Raw genomic sequence first — 21,993 nt, forward strand, 5'->3', positions numbered from 1 at the left:
AAAAAGGGAGGGGTCTGAATTCCTGAATCCTCTCTCGGCCCCGGTGATCGGGGTCGCCCTTTTCTTCCCTGTGCAGGGGGATTCCCCTGTCCCTGGGGCTCTGGTCCGTCCACTACTGGGAAGCGCGCCGTGTGTTACGTGCCGTTTCAAACTCTTTGGGATCTTCCACGTCGCCCCGCCCTCGCCCCTTTCCCGCCCCCCCGGGCTCTCGCGCCATCGGGCGTGGGCCCGCAGCGTCGAAAGGACCCGGGCGACCCGCCGGCGGGGGGCCGGGGGCCTTTTGCCGGTGTCCGCGCCGGGGCGGTTCCGGGGGGCCTCTCGCCCTCGTTCCCGACGGGGGAAAATTCCGGCGCCGGGACGGCGGGCCTCGGTGGGCTCGAGGCGTCGGCGGGCGGCCTCTCGGCGCGGATCGGGGGCCGCGGGCCGGGGGCCGCGGTCGGGCAGGCGGCGGGGCGGCCCGGCGCGGGTGTCCCGGCGATGTCTGGCGCTGAGGCGGCGGCGGCGGCGGCGGGGTCGGGAGCTGGAGCAGGAGCCCGGGCCGGAGCGGGATCGCGGCGGTGGCGGCGGGGCCCCGCGGCGGCGGCGCTCCGCGGCGGGGCTGGCGGCGGCGGCAGGCCTGAGCGGCGGCGGCGCGGACGGTGGCGGCGGGGCGGGCGGCGGCGGCGGGGCCTCGGCCCCTCTCCTCGCTCCGCCCCCGGGGCCTGGGGATGAGGCGGGGAGGCCGCGGCGCCGGCGGCAGCAGCAGCAGCAGCAGCAGCAGCCGCAGCCGCCGCCGCCGCCGCCCCGAGGGGCCCCGCAGCCCGCCGCCGGCCTAGCGCCCCCGCGCCCCCCGAGCCCTCCGTCGCCTCCCGGGGGCCGGGGCCGTGCGCGCCGCGTCCGGGCCGCGGGGGCCGCGCCGAGGAGCATGTCTGCGGACCCCGAGATGGAGAAGAGCATCAAGGTAGGCGGGGGCTCCCGGAGGGCGCCGCTGCAGACCGGGGGTCCGAAGGAGCTGGCGCCCCGAGGTCGGGGACACGCGGGCTTTGGCCCCGAGGAGGAGTAATGAGCGCCAGCTGCCCCGCGGGCGGAAAGGGGCCCCTGTGGGCCGGCGGGTGACCCAGCCTCAGTCTCCCCCTCTGTGAAATGGGCTGCAGCGAGGCCGCTTTCGTTCGCAGGCGCCGAGAGTAGCCCCCGGGGCCCCCTGGCTCCGGGGTTCTGTAAATGCGCGCTGCCGTCCCTGGTCCTGCGGCCCAAGCGGGGAGCGTCTGGGAGCTGGCGCGGGTGGCCGCGCAGGCGCTCCCCAGGCCTCGGGGCCACGGCGGACCCGCATCAGGAAGGTTTGGGCGGAAATCCTTGTTTTACACCTGGGGGGGGGGGGGGGGGGCAGCTTCTGGCCCAGCCCCTAGAGACTAGTCTGACAGGGAGGTAGGGCCCGGCTGGGAAAGGGGGGGGGGGGGTAAAAGCAGCAGCCCCGCCGTTCTGGCGCCCGCGGACTTAGTGTTGCCCCCAGCATCCCTCTGCCCCCTGCTCTCCCCTGGAGCCTTCCCTCCTCCTGCTCAGGCCCCGCCCGGGCAGGGGCAGCAAACCAGGCTCTCGTTTAGTAGCTGGTAAACGAGGCCCTTGTAGAGGGCAAGATGTTTGCCCACTGGAGTGGAAGGGCTTCCACGCCGGCCAGTCCGTCCCTCTCCCTTTAGAGAAGGAGTCAGGCTTAAGGAGGGTAAGTCATCCCCCAAGTCTCAACAGGTGGCAAGGAGCCGAGGAGAGCTGGCACCTCAGCGCTTTCCATCCCACCGCGCTTTCATCGCCGGGGAAGCCGGAAGCCTGGCGCGGTCCCGCACTCATTCAGGCAGAGACGGATTCGGGGCTTGGTTCAGAGGTCTTTGCCTCCCGCCCCAGCCATCCCCCGCCATGGCTCTGCTTCCAGGAGCCCCACTGCGGCCCAGGGCCCGCTGCTGCTGGAGGAGGAGCACTCTAGGTCTCCTGCCCTTCTTTCTCCCCCTTCTGCTGGCCTAAGGCGAAGATCAGTTACCCCGGACTTCCTTGAGTCAGACGAGACTAAGAGTGGCGAGTTAAAATTTCAGACTCTCAGATGCTCTTTGGACGGAGCGGGAAAGTGTCCTGTATAACAACAGTGGCTTATTTCTCTTGAGATTATATACAGGTGTCTGTGTGCAAGTGGGTCCCAGGAAATGCACTGAGTGGGCTTTTTTTTTTTTTTTTTTTTTGCTGAGGCGATTGGGGTCAAGTGACTTGCCCAGGGTCACACAGCTAGGAAGTGTAAGTGTTTGAGACCAGATTTGAACTCGGGTCCTCCTGACTTTAGGGCTGGTGCTCTACCCAGGTGCACCACCCAGCTGCCCAACTTTGGGCATTTTAGGGAGCTTTCCGCCTGCTTTTCAGTGACCTCAGATACTTGGAAGTTTTTTCTTCTAAGGGACCGCGCTGCACAGGGCAGAGGCAGTAGCTCCCACCTTGGAGACTTCCACTCTTGCCTCTGATGATGTGTGTCCTGGCTGTATGCACGGGGCTGCTTCCTGCCAGACTCTGAGCTGCAGCTGGCAAAGGAATGGACACGATAATAGGATTTCCTTCAGAGATTGGGAATGTGCTTCTGAAAACTGCCCTTGGTTTGACCTTCAAAACCTTTACAGGTTCCCCTGTGGAGCTTTAATTCGTTTAAAAAGAACTAAGAGTGCTTGTTGTCCTGTTGCTTTCTGTCTAGGGGAGAAACAAATAAATGGAAATTTTGGAGGACCCGTAACAAAATAAATTTTTCTAAAGCCTATTTTTTCTTCCCTGTTTTTGCTTTTCTTTTGACTCTTTAGTCCTTAGCACAGTGTCTGGAACTCAGAAAGCACTTAGATGCTTATTGATTGATTTTTTTTTTTTTTTTAAATGAAACAAGCCAAATTGTTCTTGACATGTCTGAATGTTATTTTGATGGACATATGTCTAGGAAATGTGAAGGCTTTAATTATGCAAAGCAGAAGCAAGCTTAAAAGTTGTCATACCATTTTTGATGAAAAGTTTGATGTGCATTATTTGTTCCTGACATCTTGTAAACCAAACTTTCTGATCTGTCAGTGACAAGTCCATAGTATTCCAGTCTTCTTCAGGCGTTTCCCTGGCACAGGCTTCCTTTGGCAGCTTAGACTTCCTCCTGGGTATGAACTCTGGAAGGGCGTCTTCAGTGACAAGTTCAGTACTTGTACCTGGTTCATAAAGGATGCACTAGGGTTCAGGGCCAGCCAGGGACTCCGATGTTCTGATCAGCACTGGAGTGAGGAAATGCCTTCTACCCATGGAAGTGAATACCTTTGCACCTTGTAGTCTTAGAGGCGCCAGGGGCACTGGGTTGGGCCGTGCTAAAGACATTACCAGGAGGGCCAAAGGTAGAGCTGGAAACCCAGGTGTTCAAGCTGGCTTTTCAGCCACAAGGCAGTGTCATCTCTTTTAAGCGGTGCTATAGAGTGCCAGCTTTTCAAGGAAGCTTGAGAAGCAGTTAAAAAATACTAAGGAATATCTAAGCCTTTAAAAACATCAAGGTTTAAAATTCATTTTCTCCTTTGTTGTATTTAATTCTTTGGGGATGGGAATATATCATTGAGAAGATGACCCAAGTGAAAAAATTGCATGTACATTTATAAGCCTTATAGCCTTGTTTTTGAGACATGTAAGTATTCAACTCAAGGGAAATTGAGCACAGCCCAAACTCATTTTCTAGTGTCCACGTTTTGCAGCTTTTCTTGATTAACAGCTTATTAATAGTTATATGTAATGTTTTGGAACAAAATATTGCTTGAACATTTCGACTTGCCGTGTACGTGTCCAGCCCCTTCTAAGAGCAGCATAATGTGAACTAGCACATGATGGGCTTTGACCCTGAGGACCCAGGACCCGGTCTGGCTCTTGCAGCAGTCACAGCTGGAGCCTGTGTTAGAGGCCTGCATCGTGGCCAGAAGTTTTGTAAACTTTCAAGCCTGATAGCAAAGTGTGCTTAGGGATTAGTGGAATTAAGAGTATCTGAGGGAAATCTCTTGCACCAACCATTTATTCCCAGCACTTGGCTCCATCATTCTCCTAAAACTTGGGTCTGTAACACCTTGGTGTGCCTTGTGTTCTCTCCTCTAGATCATTTATTTGTGATGTTGGCAGCCCCAGGACTGGTGAGACTGAGGGGCCACAGGCTAGGAAGCTTCTATGTGGCTGGAGCCCAGAAAGAAGAGGCTAAGAGGGGGGAATGGCTTTGACCTTGGAGATGACTATGGCTGTTTGACCTGAAGGGATAGGACCAGAAGACTCTGGTCTCCCAGGGGAGATTGTCCTGATGGGGCCAGGGCTCTGAGGGAGCTGCAGGGGCTGGGAAGGGCAAAGTCACTCCACACTTAGGCCTCTTAGCCTGGGCTGCTGGGAGTAGTGCTGGACGTCCTGGAGGGTCCTGTCAGCGGTGACATGGTTTCAGTATGGGAGAAGCCAGGAGATCTCCAACTAGTTTACGTGGGTAGTAGATAAATGTGACAGAAGTGGACGTGGAACTTGGGGGACGATTCCAAATCCCAAACTGTGTCCATGGGACCATGTTGGCTTTTGCAGTGATCCATGATAAAAGTGCTCCGAATGCCCTGGGAGAAAACAAGCACTTGGCACCAAGTAAGTGCCTGTTGACCTGCACTCTAGGGAAAGGATTGTAGATCCTGTTCTGTTCTCTGAATTCATTTAGTTCTTCCTATCACTCACTCTGCCTTAATCTTACTGTTGCCCTTGATAATCTCCTTTACTGAACTTTAAACTTTTGTAATGCTGAGATTTACACATTTATTCTTCCACATTCCTAGCAATCTGTTATACCTAGTAGTGCTTAATAAATATTTTGAAAATTAGAACATTATTTGCTTGAGTTGATGATCTCTGAAATCAATTTCGGAATCCTGACGTAGTCCATTTTAGATATCAGCACCTTGACCCCTCCTTAAATATCTGCCGTTGGTCTGTAATGTGGGGCTTTCCATATGGGTGTTGAGTTTAGGGCAGTTGTTGTGGAAGCAGCACACACCGTGGCCCAGAAGGAACTCATGTAATTATCCCACCTTTAGCTTATGGAGTAAATGCTAGGAGGGGAAGGAGTGGAGGAGGAGGATTCCCCTGGGGAACCTTTATAGGCATAATTGAGAGCCAAATGACATGGCAATCATGAGAGAGTGTGTCAGTGAGAGCAAAGATCCATCAGAGTATGTTTTCAGAAACATCTCGGTAGGTCATATGCTATAGTAAATGCAAAATTGATATACATAACTGAAATATTAATGATCTTTTATAAAAAACGAGAAGAAAACCAGAGCCAGAATCTTTCACAGTTGTGGTTAGGAAGTTTAGGAAGTGAATCATGAACCAAGAAAGGTATGAGAGATGATTACCAAAGTAAAATGATAATTTCTAATACATGAAATAAAAAAGCTGATGTATGAGCAAAATTAATGCAGCTGGAATAAGGTAGGAAGTGGTCATCTGGGAAAAGAGCATTGGTAAGGATCTAACATCTAAGCTATAGGTAACTAACCAGAATATATGGACCAGCGCCTTTCTCTGGCAGGGTAGTCATAGGATATGAAAGAACAATTCTTACCAGAAGAATTGTAAATTATGAACAACTATATGAAATGATGCTCAAGTCAGTAATAAGAGAAATGTAATTAAAAGCAACCGCAAAGTTTACACTGAGCAAATTGGCAAAGATAACAAAAATGGAAATAGTCAGTACTGGAGTTGTTGTGGAAAGATGGACACACTCATGTATTATTTGTTGGAATATAATAATTGCAGAAAAGCATAGGAAGCCATATGAATTGATGGAAAGTGAAATAAGCAGAGTCTAGAGATTAATAGATGCAGTGACTGTAACAATGCAAGGAGCGCCACAGCACAATTGAAATGGAATGTGGCCAAAGTGTAAGGACTACGTGAAGTCACAGAGAAGAGATATGTGAAGGCAGTGCCCCTCCCTGTGTTCAGAGGCCCAGGATTAGGGGTGTGGAATACTGCATATAATGTCAAGCTTTTTCAGTATGTTGGTTAGTTTGGCTAAATTGTTTTCTCCTTAAACAACTTTTTTTTTTTTTTTTTTTTTTTTTATGATGGCCCTCTGGGAGGGGGAGGGACAGGAGGAGAGGGAAGCTATAGTAGGTGATATAGGTGGTTTAAAAACAAAATTCGAGAAAAGAAAAAAAACTGAAATACCTGGCACATGGTAGGTGATTAATAAATGCTTATTAAGAAACAGTCTCTCAGGGTCACCATAGGCAGAATTGATAGGAACTTAATAATAAAGATCTCCAGGAAAATGTTCTGCTTCATATTTTAGTCAAGTGGTCTCTTCCCCCCCAACTTTTATCTCTTTGGGATGTTCTTGTTTTTTCTAGAGTATAATCATCCTTTCAGTCACTCAAGTTCACAATCTGGGAGTCATCCTCAGCTTCCTTGCCCACATGTTCCTCCTCACCTCGGCCCCATCCAATAAACTGCCAAATTGGTGTCCAAAATAGATAAAAGTTTTTTCTTAAAGTTAAAATTGTTTTTACATGTAATTGGAAAAAAATAAAATATTAAGTAAGCAGAAGGATGGTTCAAGAAGCAGTGGACAAAGTGCTGGATTAGTCAAGAAGATCTGATTTCAAATCCAGCCTGATACCTACTTTCTGTGGGACCATTGGCAAGACTTGTCCGCTTTTATCCCCATATTAAATGAGAATGATATCACATACTGTGTTGTGAGGATGTAAGGAGATAGTATTTGAAAAGAGCCTTGCAGACTTCAGTTGTCATGCAAGTGCTAACTAGTTTTGATTCTAAATTATGATTGTGCTGAATCTTGAGGGAAACCAGGGAATATGAGATAGAGATGAGGAAGGATGGCCTTCCAGGTGAGAGGGTCAGCCCGGGCTGTGTTGTGGATGGTGATGAAGGCTGGGTGCTTGAAATCTTCAGAGTCATGCTTTAAGAAAATCACTGAAAGAGTTGGGTCAGGGATATCAAATAGGAAGTTATTGAGATAGTTTGGGTGAAAGATCAAGGCTTGAGTGGTGAGGATGTCAGTGAGAAGTGTCCTGGAGAAAGGATTGATGAGATTTGTCAGTGGTTTGAATATGTGGGCTGATGGAGAGCCAGAAGCAAGGACAGCAGGAGGGGTCAAACACAGTTTTCCTGCTTGCCTTTGGAATCCTTTTCACAATTTGATCCTAGCCTTCTCAAGATTTATGTGAATGTCCCTTCCCTTCCCAGATCTCCAGCTCAGCCAAACTGGTCATATCGCTGTTCCTCACACATGATGCTCCATCTCTCATTTCCCTGCTTTGGGTACATGCCGTCCCGTGCTTGGAATGTAATCCCTTCAGACTTCTGCCTCTCAGAGTCCTTTTTTCCTTCAGAATTTAGCCAAAGGGCCACTTTTATCTTCATGAGCATTTTCTTGATCTCTTCAGCTCATTTTTCCTAAACAAATCACCTTTCTCCTTTACGCAAGAAGATCTGGGGGCTCCAAACTACTTACAATTCCAAATATAAATTTTGGTTTGACCTCTAAAGACTTTTATAGTTGGGTTCAATCATTTACATTTTCTTTGGTGAACTTAGTACTGCTGTTTATAGGGTTTCTTTCCACCCCAATTTTGGTCTTCGTCAGCATGTGTTCATGTTCCTTCAAATACCCACATCCGAGGCTTCAGTTTACTCAGCCTCCATGATTCCTCTACGCTCCCTCAAACTCCACACAGGGAGGGTCATGTTCTTACCTTTGTTGTCTCCCACAAGTGATCCACAACAGAACCTAGTCCTTGCATCCCCTAAAGCTGCTCACTGCCCTCCTTGGGACTTCTAGCCCCTTCTTCTCCCCCCAACTCTCTCCCTCACACATCTGCTGGTCTGTCCCTCTGTGCTCATGTGCTGCTGAGTGGGGTGGGAGAAACTGCGGGTCTGTTATCAGATGGGTGCTCCCCACCGTTGGGCACTGCCCACTCCTGGGACCTCCCCATGCTGGGCACTCCCCACTGCCAGGTGCTGCCACTTCCCACTGCCTGGCGCTCCCTGCTGCCAGGTGCTCCCCACTGCTGGGCGCTGCCCATTGCCTGGCACTTCCCACCCCGGGCACTCCTGTTCCTCCGGCTCAACTTTGTGTCCCACTCAGCCTTCTGCCCCTTTCTGCAGCCTCCCCCCCCACTCTCAGCTGAGAACTTTGCTGCACCTTCACTGAGCAGAGGTTGGGGCCTTTCTCTGAAAGCTGCTCTGGCCGTGAGCTCTGCTTCCCACTGTCCCCATCATCCCCCCTTTACTCTGCTCTCTGGGGGAAAAGCCCAGGGCTTCCACAGAGACCTCTCGCCCTGTCTTCTAGGCCTTGTTCAACAGTTTGCTCCACCTCCAGTCTTTCCCTGTCTGCTGACCCCTTCCCTTCTTGCTCCGGATCTGCCCCAGTCTCTGTTAAATTGGTCTCTACTGCTCTCTGTAGTTAGAGACCAGGTAATGATGGCGGTGGTTGGTGTGACAACAGCTGGCATTGACGTAGCATTGAAGTGTGCGAGCCCTGGACAGACAGGGCCTACCATTTGTAGAGAACAGAGGCTGACTGGCCTGCTCAGGGTCACCATGCTGGTCTGGGGCCAGCCTCCTGGGCCTCCTGGGCCTCCTGGCTGGTTCCCCTTCTCTCCCCACCAAGGCCTGGGGGCCGCTGCTCCCTCCTCTATCTCTCCCTAGTGCCCTCCATGCTCGCCTACCTCACTCGCTCGGCGCAGCTCTCCTTTCCAGAGCTGTCCATGTTCTCCTTGTGGTCAGAGAACAGCTTTTTTCCGTTCTCACTATTCTTGTCGAATCCTGTCAGTGCTTGTCACAGTGTGACCCTTGGCCCTCCTCTTGGGGTGGGGGTGGGGGGTTGTGAGACACTGACCTGCCATACTGGCCATTCTCTCATTTTCCTTTGCTAGATTTTGATGAAAAAAATCTCACCACAGTACTACCTCAGCCTTGAAACTTTCGCTCCTTCCGGCCTCCTTCAGCTCTTCTCCCCTTAGCCTTTGGACCTTCCAGCTCCTTCATTTTCCATCTACGGCCCACTTGGTTCCAACTCCCCAGACCAGGTGCCCTGTGCCTGTCACCTCCCAGTGCCCCCTGCCCCTTTCCACTTTCCTTTTCTCTGTTACCTTATTAGACACTAAGCTCCTTGAGGGCAAGGACTGCCTTTTCTTATTTGTATCCCCAGTGCCTAGCACATGATGAGTACATAATGAATGTTTATCTGACTCTGGATAACTTAGGTGGGTATTCCCCCAAGGTTTATGCCAGACTTCCTTTTCCTTTCTTTACACAATCTCACTTGTGACACGGTTCACTTGTTAGTTGTGTGCTGAAATCTGGACATCCAGCCCAGGTTTCTTCCAGGACCTCCCACCTCTTCAGTCGGCTGCCTGGCTCAGCACGTCCAAAACAGACTTCCCCTCCAACACTCCTCTTGTATCGAGGGCACCATCTGGCATCCAGATTTCCGACCAGCCAGACCTTGTTGGTTTTGTCGTCACGTCTCTCAAATAAATTTCTCCCTTCTCCCCGCTCACAGCCACCATTATAGTGGAGGCCCTGAGCTGCTTCCCCTTAAGCTATCCCATCTAATTGGCCTCCTTGCTCAGATCTCTTCTCCAGCCCAGACCAAACTGACCGTCATCCGGATCGTTTCCCAAGGTGACTTTCCTAAGGCACAAGTCTGCTTCTGTAAGCCACTAGTGTCCAGGGCTCATCAAGGAGACTCTCCTTTGTTTGATATTGAAAGCTCTCCACAGCCTGACCCTTTCTTACCTTTTCAGTCCTTAGACACCTTGCTCCCCTTCCTGCTCACTCCAGTCCGGCTAAACTGGCGTACTTGTCCTTCCTGTCCGCTTCCAAGTGGCCTTGAAGACCCCAACGTGGCTAAAGCAGCATCCCCTCTGTACTTCCCCAAGATGCACCCCCCGCCCCAAATCCAAAAGGGACACCTTTGTAGTGACTGCTTCCTGGGCCCAACTTGTACTTTTTCTTCACCTCTGCTTCAGAGTCTCCGTCGTCAAAAGGTGGTTTAAGCACTCTTGTCTACCTGGAGTCTTCCCTGGTTCCCAGAACTGTTAGTGCCCTCCATCTCGAATAACCCCATTCCCTCACTTCTCCTTTGGGAGGTCAGTGCTATTGTTATCCCTATTTTACTGATGAGAAAACTGAGGCAGATGGGCAAAGTGACTTGTCCAACATCACCCAGCTAGTGAATGTCAGAAACTAGCTTAGAACTCACGTTTTCATGAATTCATATTTAGCATTCCATCTTCCATGCCAGTGTAGTTTTTATCTCCCTTATTAGAATGTCATTCTGAGCGTTGCCTAGCACATAGTAATAGGTGCTTAGTCAGTGCTTTTTGATGGATTTAGTTACTCTATCTTTTGTATATCTTTATTCAGGTCTCCTTTATTTGGATGTACTACTTAAATGCAAGGACCGTTTCTCCTGTGTCTTAGTGTTCCTCTTAACCAGCATGTAGTAGGTTTTCAGTAAATACTGAGGGATTGATTGTCAGGAAGCCTTTCTTGTTAGTAGACTTCCATTACCTATCCCTTCTCGCTTTTTCATTTCTGGCTTTGAGGTTTCTAAGTGAACCTGTCAGTTGTAGTCAATCTAACATTGACATGTTGGACTGTTTCCTCTCTGGTACATTAGGATTTAGATTTGTATTCGACAAGGACAGTGTCCATGAAAATATTAATAAAGCTGTAATATCTAGCTGAGGAAAATGATGGGAGGAGAACTGGGATTCGGGAAGGTCTAGAAGAGGAGCAATTACTTTTATAAGTACAAGTATAATGTTAGCTCTTCTTCTTATTTGTTTTAATGGCTTTTTATTTTCCAAATATATACAAAGTTAGTTTTCAAAATTCCTCCTTGTAAAACCTTGTATTACAAATTTTTCTCCCTCCCTTCCTCCTACCTCCTCCCCTAGAAAGCAAGTAATTCAATATAGGTTAAACATGTGCAATTCTTGTTATTATCATGCTGCACAAGAAACATCGGATCAAAAAGGGAAAGAATACGAGAAAGAAAATAAAATTCAAGCATACAACAACAAAAAAGGTGAAAATACCATGTTGTGATCCACATTCAGTCTCCACAGACTCTCTCTGGGTATAGATGGCTCTCTCCATCACAAGGCCGTTGGAATTGGCCCACGTTGCTGTTGAAAAGAGCCAAATGCATCAGAATTGATCATCACATAATCTTCTTGTTGCCCTATACACTGTTCTCTTGGTTGTACTCACTTCACTTAATCAGTTCATGTAAGTCTCTCCAGACCTCTCTGAAGTCATCTAGCTGGTCATTTTTTTTAATAGAATAATAATATTCTATAACATTCCTATACCATAACTTATTCAGCCATTCCCCAACTAATGGGCAGCCACTCAGTTTCCAGTTCCTTGCCCCCATAAAAAAAGCTGCTACAAACATTCCTGCACGTGTGGGTCCTTTTCCCTTTTTTGTGATAAATGTTAACTTTTCAAACAACTTTCCAACAGGGTTTGCTTAGTTTCTTTTTTGAAAAGATTACATTTTGAAAATTAAATTACATTTTTTGGTGAGCAAAAATTAACCTTTCCCCCTTTCCACTTTTGTCTCCTCTTGAAAAAGAAAACAAAACTTGTTAACAAATAAGCAGTCAAAGCAAAACAGATGCACTGTGCACAGCAGCACTGTGCACGCCCCCAAAGAATGTCCTGGTGTTTGCCCTGAATCCGTGATCTCCCTCAGGAGGTGGGGAGCTGCTTCATCATTCCTCCTCTGGAATGGTCTCCTTTTGTTGCCATGATTACACTTACTAATATTTTCAGAGTTGTCTTTATACTTCAAAGGAAGCTTGGGGGTGTAGAGGCTAAGAGTGTTAAACCTGGAGGCAACAAAATCTGAATTCAAATCCAGGTCAGACACTAATTAGCTGTTTGTCTCTGGGCACATGGCTTCTGTCTTTCAGCCTGTTTCTTCATCTATAAAATGGGATCTTAATATCACCTGCCTCCCAGCGTTCTTATGAGAATCAAAGAAGATAAGATATGTACAGTGCTTTACAAGCCTGAAAGTATGTCATCTGTATTAATAGTAGTAGTTGGAGTAGAAAATTATCATCATTGTTAAAAAGCATTATATTATTATCTCTATCACAGTGCTGTTACTAATGTTTACAGTATTTTTGCACACTGGAGTTTTTTCTCTTGCTTTGATCTTTTTGGGCTGTAGTAATTTTGCAGGGTCAGAGATCGGTAACTTTCTAGGTATAGTTTCAAATTGCTTTCCAAAGTGGCCAGGATATGTCTTAGCTCCACCATCAGTGCAGTGATGTCCCTGTTTTTCCCTAGCTCCTTTAGCATTGTCAATTTTTTCTTTTTGTCAAATTAGTTAATCAGAGAGGTCTAAGATGGAACCTCAGAGTTGTTCAAATTTTCATTTTCTAATAGTGATAAGGAGCATTTTTTCACCTGGTTAGATTAGAATTTATTAATTCTAAAATAATATTGTTAATTCCAATTAATTCTAATATAATTATTAATTCTAAAATAATAGAATTATTAGAATAGCTTAGATTCCTGTTTGTGTCTTTTCCCCATTTGATTTTTGCCCAATTAAACAAATTCTGGGTGCATCTTTGTGGGTAAAATGCTTTGCTTCCTCCCTGGGATCTCTGGGAATCTGTAACTTTCTTCAAGACTCAGTGTAAGTGCCATCTCCCAAAGACCTTTCCTGATCTTCCCTGCTGTGTTGGGGGGTTCTCACTAGCATAAATTATCTTTATTTACTTAGGTGGCCCATCTCCCCAGGACAATGGAAGCCACTTGTGCTCAGTAAATATTTGTTAAAAATGAACAGTTTTTTTGAAATCTCTTGGTTTTGACAGATATTGGGGAATATTTCTCTATGATTCTTTGGTAGACAGTATGGTGTGATTCTGGGCCAAGAAGACTGATAATTGATAACAACATAAGCCTCCTAATCAAAGTAGTGCTGTTGAGGATTTAGAAGCTATTTGTTTTTAGTCAGTGCTAATACTTTTATTTGAACTTTCTTATCTGCCTTATTTATTTTGGTTAGTAATTTGTTTCCCTCTTCCTCACTTTCTTTTTGTGTGTAGTATTGTGTGATAAATTGTTATTTCTTAAATTTCTAGGGACAGGTGCTTGACTTTATTGTTTTTGTTTTAAAGCAAGGACCCCCACTTTTTCTTAACCCTAAGCCCTACTTTTTCTTCCCTGTCTTTTAACTTCATAGTCTAACTTCTTTCATGATTCAACTGAGACTTCTCTCCAGAATTTCCAGTGTTTATTTCCAGTCTACAGAGCCAATTCTAATCTTTCCTGTCCTCCAGTTTCCTGCCTTTTCCACAACTTGAAGTGTTGGTACTATCGCCATGTTAAATTCAGTGCATCCCCAAAATGAAGTCATTCTCTTTTCTCCCTATTATTGTAGTGGGCACTCTCATTCTTCCCCCCATCTAGATTTGCAACTCAGGTGTCACCTTTGACTTCTCCCTCTCTTGCCACCTAGATCCATTGCAGGGTCCCGTTGGTTTTGCCTTTGTCCTGTCTCTCCCACATGCTCTCCTGCTCTTTTTGCAGCTGTCTGGATGCAGACACTTTAAACCTTACATTGGGCCGTTGTAATAACTTTCTGGTTGGTCATCCGCCTCAGGTTCATTCTTGTTTAACCACATAGACCCCTGATTCAGTAAGCTCTAATGACAACCTATCTCCTCCAGGATCAAATAAAGCAGGATTCAAAGCTCTTCATAACCCATCCCCCTTCCTACTTTTCCAGTCTTCTTATACTCTGTGCACCCCATGGATTCTATAGTCCAAGCTACTGCCTTTAGAGCATTTTCCCTGGCTTTCCCTTGTGCTTGGGGTTCTCTCCCTCCTCATCTTCATCTCCTGGCTTCTTTGATCTCGTCTTCTATAGGAAATCTTTCTCTGATGTTTTTTGTTGCTAGTGCCTTCTTCTCTCTTTTGATTATCTCCAATTGATCTTGAATCTGTCTTGTTTGTACAGTGTTATTTGCTTGTTGTCTCCTCATTGGATTGTGTGTTGAGAATACAAATTTCTAAATGCTCTAAAACATTAATGATTAAAGAAATGCAAATTAAAACAACTCTGAGATACCACCTCACACTTGTCAGATTGGCTAAGATGACAGGAAAAGATAATGAGGAATGTTGGAGAGGATGTGGGAAAACTGGGATACTGATACATTGTTGGTGGAGTTGTGAATGGATCCAGCCTTTCTGGAGAAGAGTTTGGAACTGTGCTCAAAAAGTTATCAGACTGTGCATGCCCTTTGACCTCTCTATTTGAGCCTGTATCCCAAAGCGATCATAAAAGAGGAAAGGGACGCACATGTGCAAAAATGTTTGTGGCAGCTCTTTTTATGGTGACTAGGAATTAGAAATTGAGTGGATGCCCATCAGTTGGAGAATGGCTGAATAAGTTATGATATATGAAAGTAATAGAATATCACTGTTCTACAAAAAGTGATGAACAAGCTGATTTCAGAAAGGCCTGGAGAGACTTACATGAACTGATGCTGAGTGAAACAAGCAGAACACACAGCATAAGTAGAATACAGTATACACGGTAACAGCAAGAATGTGCAGTGATCAACTATGAAAGATGTGGTTTTTCTCAATGGTTCAGTGATCCAAGATACTTCCAATAAACTTTGGATGGGAAATGCCATCAGCATTCAGAGAGAGAACTATGGAGACTAAATGTAGATCAACACATTCTATGTTCACTTTTTTTCTCTCTCTCGTGGTTTTTCCCATTTGTTCTGATTTTTCTCTCCCAGTGTGATTCATAAGGAAATGTATTTTTAAAAAACTTTTTTTAAAAAAATGAATGATTATGGATAACCAGAAAAAAATGAAACAAAAAAAAAATGAAAGAGAATACAAATTTATTTGTATGTACAATGCCTGGCACATTGTGGACACTTAATAAACATTTGATGACTTGGCAGTGTGGTGAAGCCCATGGATTCTTTCTCAGAATATTTTTTAATAACATTTTTTAAAAAATCCATATGATTACAAAGGAAACCAATTATATTGAAATGCAAGTATTAAAATATTAAAAGAAAAGAGCTTACTAACCCCAGATTAAGTATCCCTATCTTAGTTTTATATTAAATTTGTTGAAGTATTTTTAAAAGTTTCCAATTGTGAAAACAATTTTGTAACTTTTTTTTTTTTTTTTACAAATTTGAATTCCAGGGGCAGCTAGGCGGTACAGTGGATAGAGCACTGGTTCTGGAGTCAGAACAATCTGAGTTCAAATTCATTCTCAGACACTTACTAGCTATATGACCTGGGCAAGTCATTTCACCCTGATTGCCTCCCTCCCCAAAAATTTTGAATTCTAAATTCTCTCCCTCTCCTCCCTCCTCATTGATAAGGCTAGTTACTTGATAGAGATTTTACATGTAGAATTATGTAATATGTATTTCCATATAAGCAAAAGAAAACACCAGATTTTTCATACTCCTTCCCCTCCCAAGACCCCCCCTCCCCCCAAGAAAAATAAAGTTTAAAAAAGTGTGCTTTGTTCCACCTTCAGACTCCTATCAGTTCTTTCTTTGGAGAGGTTTTTTTCCATCATAATTTCATTTCATTATAAATCCTTTGCAATTGTCTTAGATTATTTTCTTGCTGAGAATTAAGTCATTCACAGTTGTTTATTATACATTATTGTTGTTACTGTGTAGACTGTTCTGCTGGTTCTTTTTACTTTACTGTATATCACTTCATGTAAGGATTTCCAACTTTTTCTGAAAGCATCCTGCTCCTCATTTCTTAAGAGTAAGTATTCCATCAGAATTATGGGCCACAATTTGTTCATCTGTTCCCCAATTAATAGCCAGCACCTCAATTTCCAACTTTTTGCTACCACAAAAAGAACTGCTATGGATATTTCTGTACATGTAGGTCCTTTTATTTTTCCTTTAAAAAAAAAATCTCTTTGAAATATGAACCTAGTAGTTCTAGGAGTACGGTCAAGGAGTATGCACAGTTTTTGGCTCTTTTAGTTCCAAATTGCTCTTCAGAATGGTTGGATCAATTTACAATTCCAGCAATGATGTATTAGTGTCCTAATTTTGTCAACATTTGTTATTTTTTATTCTGTCATGTTAGCTAACCTGAGAGGGTTGTTTTAAATAATGATTTAGAGCATATTTTGAAAAAAAAATGTTGCATCTAAACAAAAGTTATGATTATTGTCAGTATCATTAATTTTGCCTATTTATATGGAGCTTTACAAAGTTTTTTATCTTGACCTTTCTTTTCTGGGGGTGTTAAACCTGTTGCAAATAAGGTGACTAAATTTTCAGTGATTAACTGTACCATTGTCCATTGCCAGAGGTGTGTCATAGTTTTTTTCAACTGATACATTACACAAAAGGGGCATCTTCGTGATGCTTGCTGATATCATTTATTCAACAAACATTTATTTGATCAAATATGTACCATGTTTAAGATACTTTGTGAGACCTAGAAGATTCTGAATCATCATTAAGGGACTAATTCTTTGTTTCCTCTTCCCTCTTCCTCCCTTTTTTTTTTAATAGGAGACCTCCATTTTAGAAGAATACAATATTAATTGGACTCAGAAATTGGGAGCTGGAATTAGTGGTCCAGTTAGGTAAGAAACTCTATGCATTTGAATTTCTGCTTTCAAAATGGATGCCGGAAGATCAATTTTCACTCAAATGTTGTCTTGCCCCCTCCTCCTTCCCCTTGGATGCTGCTAGTCATTTTGTGACAGATTCCGTGTTGATGTGTGACTTGCAGTGATCATATTAACAGAGAGCATAACACTTTTGCCATGCAAGAAATGTGACGACATGGCCCTGATAAGGGATGTTGGGAATGTCAGATGTCCCATAGGAATCAGTGTCCAGCCAGATTGGAAAATAATTTGGAACTACATGGGGAATGACAGTACAACTTTTTAAGAGTTTTTTTTTTTCCCCCCCTGTACATTTAGAAATAAAAATAAGCCCTGGAGTTTTTGTATTTTACCCGCATGTAGCTTTAGGGCAGTGGTAGGTGGAGGTAGGGCTGTGGAGCCACGCTGGCAGAGCTTTAACCAAACGATCTCTTGCTGCCCCATGGCTTCTGCTCAGAGCGTTCTGTGGGAGCTGCAGTGGGAGGCTGCCCTCGGCCCAGGCTTGATCAGAGTGCCGAGGCAGACTTCTTCCCAGCATGCTGCTTGGGAATCTTTCTATAGTTTATATCGGATATTTAGATGAAGGGCAGAGTTTTTTTTGTGATGTGATCTCTGACCACCCCTACCCCTTTCCCCCACATCAGGGTCTGTGTGAAAAAATCCACCCAAGAACGATTTGCACTGAAAATTCTTCTGGATCGTCCAAAAGCTCGGAATGAGGTATGAGCCCTGTCTGCTTTTCTTCTTTTCTTCCTCCTTTCCTCCATTTTCATTTATAGAAACAGTTCTTTTTCCTCCTTCATTACCTTTAAGGTAGCTGGATATTAGGCATTTTGCCTTCCTAACGGGACACAGGCACATATGATTCCGTCTCAGAGAAAGCTTGGCCTGTCGTCCTCCCTTCCTTATCTCAGCTTCTCTGAAGACGTTGTGGCAGTAGCACCAGCAGGGTAGCCTTTCTGGTCCTTGCTCCTGAGGGTTTGTGCTGGCTCCATTGTCTGCTCCCTGCACTCCCAGCTCTGTGTGTGAGTGGGGGCAGGGCAGACAAGGGAGAAGCCAGAGGAGCAGCGGGCAGGGGATCAGAGGGCCCTCCTAGAGATGTGTTGGAGGGTGGCACTGTCGAAGGGCCAGGGACTGAAGGCCACGGACTGTTGTGAGTCCCTCCTTCTCTTGCTCAGACTGATCCTGAATGCCAGAGATTGTACACCCAGGAATGTCTTGTCTTATTGAATAAAATAAGGCTCTGCCCAGGCCTGATTCTTACTATTCAGTTTGTTTTTCCATTAGCCAGTAAGGTGACTACAATAAGGTACAAAGTCCATCAATTTGGGGACTTGGTTCATGGAAATGTCACTGGAAAAATATGTATGAGTAGCTAGGACCTTTGGCCCAGCAATTGTCAGCTTAGCTACCGTGGCAGCCAGAGGAGGGTTAGATTGTATGACTGTCCAAATCTAAGTTCAGACTGTCTCATTAGAGAATTTCCTTGAAGATCCAATCTTCTCTTTTTATTCAGAAAAAACCCTTCTATCAGTCCCAGGCATTGGGCTTTCTTCCTGGAAATTGCTCTCCTCACTCCACTGGGGCTCTGTGTAGCCCAGGGCCTTGAAAGTTTGGAAGGAAAGCCTTTGCAATCCCGCCACATGGTAACATCTCTTTTTTCTCTAAGGTACGTTTGCACATGATGTGCGCCACACACCCAAATATTGTGCAGATTATTGAAGTGTACGCTAATAGTGTGCAGTTTCCTCATGAGTCCAGCCCAAGGTAAGTTGCTGGGGAGAGATGGAACATTCTGCTCCACATTTCTCTATTTGGTGGTGTTCAAGGCAAAATTTTGCAAGTTAACCTGAGCATAAAAAAACTAGTTAATAGAATGGAAGTTGAGCATAAATTTCCATGTGACATAAAGGTAGTGTCTCTTACTGTTCAGCCCAGATTGACTTTCTCAACATTTGTAACAAGCACCGCTCCTTGACTTTGGAAATGAAGAATGCTATGGCTTACTGTGATATAGATAGATCACAAACCAAACGGTCCTGTTTTATAAGGAGGCATTCTTGGCGAAAGCTTTCGGAAGCCAGCAACATTTAGATATGAAGCCTTTGTATTGAGAAGAGGTGACCGAAAGAGGACGGGTCTTCTTGGGAACTTTTGGGGGAAGTGTCTGACTCTTGGCATTTAGTAGTTCCAGTGAGACAAGGCAATTGCTGGTTGAATTTTGCTTTTCCTGGAGATGGTCTCTGTGGTTGGGTTGCTCAGTGATTTGGTACCAGTGAAGACATGATTATTGTCAGTCTCTTTCTCACCAGGACCACAGATCATCCCTCTCTGTAACCTCGCCTTGCCCGTATTCACTGGGGCTAGGAGGAAGAACAGACCCTTACGGTGCAGAATCAGTAATGTTACTGTCATATGTCCCTAAAACACATTTTTGGGGGTGAGGGGAGAAGGGAGCACAGTGACAACGTTTCATTGTAATTCCATGGTACAGTGTTAAGATCACTTCCTCTGAATTCTGTAGACCTGTGCGTTTCCCTGATGCTTACTAACAAGTCGTTTAACCTGCTTTTGTCAGCTTTGGTTTCTTCATCGGTAGAATGAGAGTGTTGGACTAGTGGCCTCTGGTGTATTTTCCAGCACTAGAACATTGGCTCTTGTGATCCCATCTACAAACTGTGGAATATTTGTTCTGTGCTGCACTTAAGATCCCATCTTAAATCCTAGTGACATTAAGAATCTGTTAAAGATATAAAGAAGTCTTCAGGGATCCAAAGACAAATGATTTGCTTCTATTCCAGTTGTCTTAGCTGGCCTAATTTTGTGTGGCACGGTAGGGTCTGGTTGGGAGAACCAGAGGAAGGGGACAGAGAAAACTAGCGATATTTAAAATGGATAAAAGGGTGGCACCTTTTCCAAGTGTGAAATGTGCATCGTTAGGTCAACAACTTGATGTTTGAGTTGTTTTTTTTTTTTCACTTTAACAAAAATCAAATGCTTTCAAACAGGGCTCGACTCCTAATTGTAATGGAGATGATGGAAGGGGGAGAGCTATTTCACAGAATCAGCCAGCACCGGCACTTTACAGAGAAGCAAGCCAGCCAAGTAACAAAGCAGGCAAGTGAACCCCTGCATAGCCACCCAACTGCAAACGTGGGGCAAGAACAATTTCATTGGGGGGGAGACGAGGAAGCCCCAAGGAAAGCTTTGTTTGATCTGATGCTCTCATTGCCTGCTTTGTTATGTGATCGGAAAAGCCGTCTGGACAGGAGAGATGGGACTTCTGGTGCCTTTGGGGGACCCCTAGACGCCAGGGATTGTAACCTTGACACGGCTGTGCCCTGAAGCCAACAGTGTGACTCTAGTTATTCTGCTCATGATGGAAGATGATAGTCTCTGGGTGTCTTGCTTTGAAATAGGAATCTCTTACGTGCTGTGGCTGTTGGGTTAAATGCTGCTGTTAATGCCAAGAGAACTGTATGTTATTGGGAAATATTCTAAGACAACTGTACCTGCAAAAATCCCAGGGGTGGTGGGAGAGTGTGTGTGTAAGTGTGCGAGTGCCGGGTGCATGTGTGGGTGCCTGGGTAGCCTCCCGTTCTGTCTTCTTCAATCTCTCAGTGTTTACCAGACCTTTGTTTCCCTGGATTTCCCCTGGTCCTGCCTATCTCTATCGAGGGTTATAGTCTTCCTCTTGGTGACCTCATGTTTGGTTGCCATAGAGATGATTTACCTCATGAACTCCAGCTGGAGAATAGGCCTCTTGAGAAGGTGAAAAGCTAAGTCTCAGAGGTCGTGTTTTCGGGCCAGCTGAGGGGAGAAAAAAACCATTTCCCAAAGCACAAATAGTTCTGAGCAGAAAGTACTGCCAAATTTTCCATGATGCTGCTGAGCAGCAGAGAAGAATGTTATTTTTGGAATAACTAGGAAATGCTTCTCTCAGGCTTTGAATCTCTTTTAAAAATCATCTCTTCTGTTAGCATAACTTATCTTACATTAAAATTTCTTTTGGAATAAAGGATGTCCTGTGGTTATCTTGAAGACAACAGAACCCGGTCTTCTATCCCAAGCCCACATAGACAAACAACTTTTCAACATTTAGCAAGAGCTAGTAGGAAAATGAGATGGAAAAATTCAGCTGGAAGGTTTCAGATTTTTTTTTTCAAAGTCAGAACCTGAAGTTGAAGATCACAGAGTGTAACTGGCTTCTAAACTCAATTGTGTATATTATTGCCCGGGGACAGGAGGACACAGGATGGTGTAAATGGGAAGAACAAAAGACTCAGATCCAGGTGTTCTACCTCTCTGAGACTCAGTGTCTTCATCTGCAAAATAGGAATATTTAGTACTTTTGTGACCTACCTCACAGGGTTGTTGTGAGGAATATCCTTTGTAAAGCTCCCATTGCAGCAGATCTCTGGGAACTCTCTTGTACCTGTCTTGGTAAAGCTGCTGTCCACCTGCCACAAGAATGTACCTGTTTACTACGGACCTCAACTTGGACCACAAAGGACATGACTTGCCAGCATTGCTGTCCTGGCAGCTTACAGCTAAATTTGATTCTTTGGTTTAATTTGGTGTGATGGGTCTTTCATATATTCTGCTTTGGGTTTCTCTGAAAATAATGTCTATTTGAAAATGTCTCAACTGCGTCTTGGGAAAAAGGCTAATCGTTACCGGTTTCCTCAGAGGTCTAACTAAACAAGGGGAATGTAGCCACTTCTCGCTCCTAAATTTCAGTTGATTTATTGTGCCCTTTTCCAGATAGCTTTGGCTTTGCAGCACTGTCACTCACTAAACATTGCACACAGAGACCTCAAGCCTGAGAATCTGCTCTTCAAGGATAACTCTTTGGTGAGAAGCCTGGCTTTTTGGTTTTTTTAGGTTCTTAGAGCCCCAGCTCACACTGCATGACCCAGATCCAGGGGGTGCAGAGGTCAGGGAGGGCTGAGGCCAGAAGGCTACAAGGAGTCCCATGCCTTAGTCCGGTCCTTTACCAACCCCCATATATATCACTCAGAAGCCTTGTGTCCTCGGCGCTGGCTTCTATCACTATATTTGGCAAGAGAGAGGGGCCTGTTGCTTAGACTGATGCCAGTTGCTGGAGCCCAGGACCACAGTCAGGCTTGATTCCAGCGGGGGGAAGGGAGAGGATAGAAGGGATTTGACCTGTTATATGGACCTGAATTGAAATCTGGGGTTTGGGAGGGCCTGATAAAACCAGGAGTTTTTTTACCCCGTTTATTGCTACATAC

At 45.5% G+C, this 21,993-nt stretch overlaps 1 protein-coding gene across 3 annotated transcripts in view; it reads left to right on the forward strand.

Moving 5' to 3' along the window:
• The first annotated feature begins 812 nt into the window (after positions 1-812).
• Positions 813-21,993, forward strand: part of MAPKAPK5 (MAPK activated protein kinase 5) — a 46,283-nt gene continuing 25,102 nt past the window's right edge. For 2 of the 3 annotated variants that reach the window (XM_031948604.1, XM_031948605.1), the window contains exons 1-6: positions 814-940; positions 16,638-16,711; positions 17,383-17,458; positions 18,408-18,505; positions 19,747-19,855; positions 21,503-21,592. In XM_031948604.1, the coding sequence (XP_031804464.1) occupies positions 905-940; positions 16,638-16,711; positions 17,383-17,458; positions 18,408-18,505; positions 19,747-19,855; positions 21,503-21,592 (483 nt within the window). In that variant the 5' untranslated portion in view covers positions 814-904. Of the gene's footprint in view, positions 941-16,637; positions 16,712-17,382; positions 17,459-18,407; positions 18,506-19,746; positions 19,856-21,502; positions 21,593-21,993 lie in introns of all 3 variants that reach the window. The other variant, XM_031948606.1, reaches the window with a different exon arrangement.

The sequence above is a fragment of the Sarcophilus harrisii genome, chromosome 1, assembly GCF_902635505.1.
Source record: "Sarcophilus harrisii chromosome 1, mSarHar1.11, whole genome shotgun sequence".
NCBI lineage: Eukaryota > Metazoa > Chordata > Mammalia > Dasyuromorphia > Dasyuridae > Sarcophilus > Sarcophilus harrisii.